At 45.7% G+C, this 7,162-nt stretch overlaps 1 protein-coding gene across 1 annotated transcript; it reads right to left on the bottom strand.

The window, feature by feature from the left end:
- Positions 1-1,200: 1,200 nt before the first annotated feature.
- LOC104631817 (trypsin-4-like) lies at positions 1,201-6,926 on the bottom strand. Its single transcript, XM_075742800.1, has 4 exons — positions 6,835-6,926; positions 2,863-2,951; positions 2,070-2,238; positions 1,201-1,446 (listed from the first exon to the last, which is right to left on the bottom strand). Exons 1-4 carry the CDS (start codon positions 6,924-6,926, stop codon positions 1,284-1,286), a joined length of 513 nt encoding a protein of 170 aa, XP_075598915.1. The 3' UTR covers positions 1,201-1,283.
- Positions 6,927-7,162: the final 236 nt, after the last annotated feature.

Below are 7,162 nucleotides of genomic sequence, written 5' to 3'. Positions count from 1 at the left end.
ACTCCTCCATTTTCAATAGCCTAAGGTGCAGAAGGTGGCATCGTCTGCTTGTGGAGAATTAGGGCAGAAGTATTTGCTGTCTCAAAAAAGGGACAATGACTGAGTGGAACAAAACGTAGCCTCGCTTCATGAGCAACTTCCACCCTAAGCCATCGCTGTTGTTCAAAAAAAAAAAAAAATCAGACATGCCAGTGCAGTGAGTATAGCAGATTCTCTAATATGATGGCCTCTTCTTCTAGCAAAAGGCAGGAGAGAAACATATGGGAAAGGAGAGGCAGATGTTTTACCTGGCAGGAGTCCTTCCCTCTCTTCATGAATCCTACACATATCATGTTCTTGGTAATTTGCCCAGGGTAGGCTTTGGTGCACTCGCTTGAAGAGCGTACAGGAGCCTTCAGGCACTGCAAGGTGTCTGGATATGGATCTACAAGAAAATAGAGATGGTTGATGGCATCACCAAGTTCATTTCAGAGCCCGGTCTTTCTTAGCAGAAAAGTAATGATTGAATATCTTGTTTTAGTGGTTGTCATTTTTCCCCTGAATAGTAATTGGAGCATGGATTCCTTTTGTTTAGGTGGAACAGATTCTACACGTGGGTCCACCATCCTACACTGCAGCCACGTTAATTTTTCTGATACCTAGAAAAATCATAAATTGGCAAGTGTGGAGCTAAAAGCTACTCTGGTAGCACATGGACTGGAGGAAACCTGGGAAGACCAGGTTTCTCTTCTGGTGCAGGTTTAGTTGTCATCAGCGAGTTAGACACCATTCATCATCCACACCTCTGACCATGTGTAAGAGAATGGAGCTCTCCTGTAATAATTTCAGATCTACAATCACAGATTTTAATCTTATTTTAAGAGACCTGACAACTCTGTTGGCAGTAGTTAAATTGCTACTGCTTGGCACTGCACCGCTGATAGTGCCAGACCACAAAATTTATGGCATTGTGAACATGCTGGTGAACGGCACATGGATGACTTAAGCGATTCCATGTTCATGACACAGAACAAGAGGAAGGACCTTCTAAAGGCCTGCCTTTAAAGCTGTTAAATGGTTACTGTCCTACACAGACTGATCACTCAAAAAGGCCTGTCCCACAGCACTTCTCTGTGCTTTACCCTGTACTGGTTGGAGTTAATTGCGAGGTCTTAGAGTGTCTCCTGGACCCTCATGATGCTGTACATTCCCACAGAGTACTTGAGTGTGTTGCCCCAGCCAGAGACTAGGCATTCGGTGCCTGTGGTCACACAGCTGGTAGGCAGAGGAACTGTTTGGACAGCTCAGTTGAGCTGGGCTGGTTTGGCAAATTTGATGAGCATAATGTCATTGTCCAGTGTTGCGGAGCTGTAGCCAGAGTGGCAGATTACTTTAGCTGAACTAATCAACTGCTCTGTCGATTCTAAGAGCGCCAGGTTATTTTTCCAGAGCTGCACTTGGATGCGACTGGGAAAGAGAAGGAGTGGCATATACAATGGCAGTAAAGACTGCTACTGATAGGTTATGAGGAACCTCCCCATCACTGTATGCACTCGCTTCAACATTGCTATCATAGTAGCTGTTTTCATGCAGATTATCTTTCTCGTCCTGCAATAAACCCTGGGGATCCACACTGAGATTGTACCCACTCCCTGTACAGGTGGTGAATTTATGCAGGTTTATTTTGTTGAGCTGGGACAAATTGAATATATAATGGTGCTTTATAGAAACATTCTGGAAAAAGGAAAACTGCTATCACCCCGACCTCATTCCTCTTCCTGTTCTCCAGTGACCAAGTCTTAGCAAGATTAATGCAATTTATAAAAATCACAGCCCATAACTTGTTGCTAGAATAATACATTGTCATTTCAGAAAGTGCTCTGCATTCACAGAAATATTTGAAGAAGTGGAAAACCCATCATGATGCCTCAGCCCAGCATCCTGGGCAGCACCCGTTTCTTGGTTGTCTCCTGTCAGAATGGAGTCACTTACATATTTGGATCTCACAGCCCAGAGTACTTGCTAGAAGTGAACTGGAAGAAAGAAGTAGGTTATGGAATATTTTTTTTTTATATTTTTTTAACACTCACGACTTGTAGCAGTGAGCAGCTGACAGGACCCACTGGCTGTTGATGAGGGAACCTCCACAGAAGTGATACCCAGAATCCAGGGACACCTGATAGGGGACAGAGTTCTCTGCACAGGTGTAGCCTCCCACGATCTTGTCAGCAGCAGCAGCAGCATTGATGGGGAAGGCAACTGGGAGATAGAAGTGGCATATGTCAATATCTGACATAAGGAATCTTGTGCCCGTGACTGAAAGAATCTCACTCGTAGGCTCTGCTTCTATAAAAACTCATGGTAGCAGTGGTGGGCAAGTCTAATGGACATTCATTTGCTGCTCCCTAAAATAAGGTGGTCAAACAGATTGGCGTCTCATGTATCTGCATCTAAAGCACCAGCTTCTAGTCCCAGAGTGAACATAGTAGTGGTCAATACTTACTGATTGTAAGTACAAAACAAGTCTGCAGAGATATTTCCTTGGAGCACTCGCCCATAGTCCAAAAAATTACAGCAGCTTTCAGATTTCCTGAGGCAGAGGTGTTACCTTTGTGCTTCATAGTCCTTACAAGAGAGGCAGTCTCTTTTGAAGCTATGGACAGTATTCCTGGGTCAACAACCACTATGAAGCCATTCATTCCATTTTTGGTGAAGCAAGCTGTTATGAGCAGACAGCAGTCAAAAGAAGTTGCAGTGCTCTGCTTTAAAACTTTTGCGAGTTGAAACTGGACTTCACTTTCCCACAATAGACTACCTTGCAAATTTGCCTAGAAAATGAGCTTCCCTATAAATCACAAAAATAGAAGTAAAAAACATACTCACAGCCACACCAACAAAGGTGACAAACAGTATGTATTTCGTGATCTGGACACAGCCTCAAGCCCAGACTGGTGGACTGGAAGCGTGAGCTGCTAGGAATACATTTTTTTGAAATGGTCTTATCTCTAGTCCAAGGTTTTCTCCAGACAAAAAGTACACAGTCGAAAATTTGAAGATCCAAACGTGGGCATTAACAGAAAGTACAAATAACATATCAGTTAATCATAAACATTTCCTAAGATAAAGAGCTATTTTAAATTATTTCAGAGGGCAATCTTCAATTTAAAAATACGTTTGGGCTTTGGAAGATGTGTGGTTGTTGGCCTGTCTCATTCTTATATGCAGCACCTGTTGACAGCAACCTTCAAACCCCTTTGAGAATTCTCTGTGCTGATGGTGTCATTCTTAAAAATGCATATTTCTACTGGAAACTGAATATTGTAGGTAATGGACAGTAAGACACTACACATTTATATGGAAGAAAAAAATCCAGACCCAAAACCTCTCAGTGTTAAGTTTGTTAAATTTATTTCAGTAATACTCTCTTCTGCTCAATGGTGTTGTACATTCCACAGACCCATTGTCAGGTTTTTTCCCAGGCTCTTTCCAAAAATTCAGTCCGGGGCTACATCTCCAGCTGCAAACAAGGCTCCCATTTAATGCAGTGAGGCAGACTGCTGGTGGCTCCAGAGGCACAGGAAAGAGGGGCAGGATTGGTGAATAGAGGGCAGCTGTGTTAGATATTAGCCATGGACAAGCAATGGCAGCTTGCATTTCTAGAAAGCCACGTTCCTTGTTCAAGTATTTCATTCAACCACATCATCACTGGACCCAGATAAAGTAAATACATTTGTCCAGGCTGATGCAAGATCCTGGGAAAGTGAAACCTGGCAAGACCATGGGCTGACAGAGATAAAGCTCCCCAGGAGCATAAAGGGGAGGAGTTTCTGAGGCTAGACCTTGTATATCTTACAGAGCTTGATGCTGGAGGCACCACTAATTCTCTCTTTCCAAGTCTCTCCTGCTGGGAGCAGCTGGTACATTCTCCAAAGCTTCTAATCCTCCAGCTCTGCATATCTGAGCAAACTTTCTGTCACAGCCTCCTGCCTTGTCTTCTCTGCCTGCATTTCTCTTTCTCTCATTGGCATCATTCTGCTTTTCTTCCATTTCCACCCATGTCAGAGACTTGGGCTCTCAGTCTCCTAAAAGGACAGAGGAGGTAGGATGTGACAGGGGTATGTAAAATTATGAGTGGCCTGGGGAGACTGGGAAAGGATGGATTGCTTGCTGTCTCTTCCTGTATGAGAATTAGGGGGTTAGCAAGCAAAGCTAGGGGGGTTGGCAGGTTCAAAACAAACAAAGGACAAATCCTCCTCTTTTAGGAAAGCTGTGAGTACCTTTCCACAGGTTTTTGAGGATCCAAAAGGTTTACATGGCCTCAAAAAATGAGGGTACACATTTGTGGAAGAAAAAAACATTGAGGGCTATAAGGTTGAAAGACACTCCATCTGACCTCCCCTGTCCCCAGGAACTGCCAGATGTTGGACAGTTCCCTGCTACTATATCCCAGTAAGACCAAAGAGAAGCACAGAGCCCTCCGGACTTTCACCCATCTGGCAGGATGTTTCCTATGACCCAGAAAAGAATAGTCAGGGCTGTCAAAGTCCTGCAAAACAGTTTGGAGAGTTACCCAAACACATCCCTTCATCTGCTGGAGCATAGAAGAGGTCCTGAGAGCAGCTCAGCCCCTTTTGAGCAGGATGGGAGGGGTCAGATCAGAGCTGACCTCACAAAGGTGTGTGTTAGAAGGTGGGTTTATCTGACAGTACTGCTGTGTTGTTCTTGTTCAGGCTGAGATGGGAAGTGAGGATAGGGCTTAAATCATGGGAACATTTGCCTTCATGATTCCTAGTTCTGAAAGGTGCTTGCCTGGGGAGTAAAATACCTAGCTTTCCTAGGCAGCATAAAGACTCCTCAGAGCATCTCTTTCCATATGACTCCTCTTGTGTTCAGGGACTAGGATCTCTCAGAAAGGATCCACAGGTAGAAATCCCCTCTGCCTTCCTTCTCCTATAGCTGGTTCCTGTATTGCTTGGATAAATCTTTAAACCCGATCCAGAGAGTAACTGATTGTGATGCACATTTCCTTCTCCAGTCTTTGAGCAAAATTTCCCTGCATCCTGGAAATTCTCCAGCTGCCTTGATACAGACTTTTTTTCCTGCCCTCCTCCTCCTTCCTTGTCCAAGGCACAGAACCCAGACATCTAGAGAAGAGTATGGCCAAGGGAAACTGTGGCATTTAGCATCCAGTTTTGGTGAAGAAGAGATTGGGAAACCAGGAGAGGGAGAGGCAGAGTGAAGGACAAAGGGAGAGGATTTAGGATGGTTGAAGACACTCTCCAGGGAGAGTGGAGGGAGCTGAGGTGGATCATTGTAGCCCAGAGGGTCCAAGAAGAGCCAGGATCAACTCAAGAGACACCAGAGCTGAGTTATTCTGAGTGATCAAGCAAGGGGCAGCAAGCAAAAAATCAGGTGACAGGGGATAAGGTTAAAAAAATACAAAGACCTGCTCTGAGTCTGGGACCTGCCAAGGGTCCCTTCCCAGCTGCACCTCTGACCACCCAGCTCTTCCCCAGTTTCAGAAGTGGGGTTCCCCACCCAGTCCAGATGTGATGAAGCTGGCTGAAACCAAATGGAGGGACAGATGGTCTCCAATATTAACTGAAATCTAGGCCTCTCCATAGCAATTCTGGGTGATAAAAAGATGTGTTATTCCTCTGAGGCCATGGGCCTTTTATTATACCAATCCGTTGGAAATGGCATAGTTCTGTCCATGGATTCCATGTTCCCAGGTAATATATCCCTGGATCCCAGGGTTCATGTGCTCCTGGGTCCCCTCTTCATGAGGCCCATGTCTCAGGTCCTGTGTCCCTAGGGTCCCCCGACCTAAAGTATCATGTCTTTCAGGTTTCCAGTTCCCTAGTCCCATATCTTCAGTCTCCTACCACTAGAAGCTCAGCTTCTGCACAGAATAGCTTCTCCAGGGTTTTTTTTTCTTTTTTAATTTTTTTTTCCAAAGAGGTGTGGAGGAGTCAGCTGTATTCTCCAAGCATTTTCTGGAACATTCCCATTTAAGCTTTGCACCAAGCAGGTTAGCGTTTTGGAGCTGACTTGCTCCAGCTATCCTGCATTCTTCCCCACTGCTTGAAGACCCCTGGGCTTTGTTCTGTTTGTGGGGACACTGGCTAATCTTAACCCAAGCAGAAACACCATTTCAACTTATGCTACTGCTGTAGAAACTGCCAGGTTCTCCAATGTTACCATCAAAGCTACTGACAGTCTGCTGGGGAAAGACTATAGGGTGGGAAGAGGGAACTAAATTATTCAGAAAACACATAACCAGATCTGCAATCCCCTTCTCCCAAGAATGCCAATGCACCAGATGGACCTACTCCATGCTCAGTACTTCCCTAGGGCATGGAGGATCTTGACCTTTCCCCAGAGAGCACCAATCTCCCCATAAACCTCAGCCCTGATACCAGAGTCTCTTAAAATAGTTTTTGATCTCTTTTGGAACATTTTCAGCTCATCTCCCTCATTGCTGTGGAGTTGTGACATCTGCCTCCACTTATGGAAGTCCCATTCAGTGGTCCCATCATAGCCCTATTCCCTCCCCTTCCTGAAAATTGTTACCTCTCATTTTTTCCAGGACCTCATTTCCCCCTGAGCCAAGGGTATTGGAGGTCATGTCCACACAGAGTCCACCGCTACTCACCCCATTGCCGCTGAAGCTGCCATCACCTTTGCTGTTGTTATTGCTGCTGCCAGCGTTATGAAAGAAGTTTGGCTGAGTCCTTGGCCAAGTCTTGCTTGTCCCTGCTTCCCCCCTTCCAGACAGCAAAGTGTTGTACCTCCAGAGCCTGGGCCACTGCCAGCATCAAGTGCTGATGGCCTCAGTCCTGCCTCCCACCTTACACAGCAACCACAAGGTGGTGCATGCCCAGCAGCACCTCTTCATCCTGGATTACAGCAAGACCCTCTTCTTTCTCCATGACTCTGGCTGCCATGCCTGCCACTGCCAGGCCTTCTCCTGTGACATGAAGGAAGTATGCCACATCCACATCACTGCCCTGTCCCCACCACTGTTCCCATCACTGTTCCCATCCTGGTCTTTGTCTATGCAGGTATCTTGTCCTCAACCCGGTCCCTCTGACTGTCCTTAAAGGTATCTTGTCCCCACAGGTCATCTTTGCCAGCCTAGGTCAGGAAAGCTGTTGGTTTTGTCCCTTAAGGTGATGCTACT

Source organism: Balearica regulorum, chromosome 1 (genome assembly GCF_011004875.1).
Source record: "Balearica regulorum gibbericeps isolate bBalReg1 chromosome 1, bBalReg1.pri, whole genome shotgun sequence".
NCBI lineage: Eukaryota > Metazoa > Chordata > Aves > Gruiformes > Gruidae > Balearica > Balearica regulorum.
The sequence above is the reverse complement of the archived record's forward strand: the minus strand, read 5'-3'. Positions and strand labels throughout refer to the sequence as shown.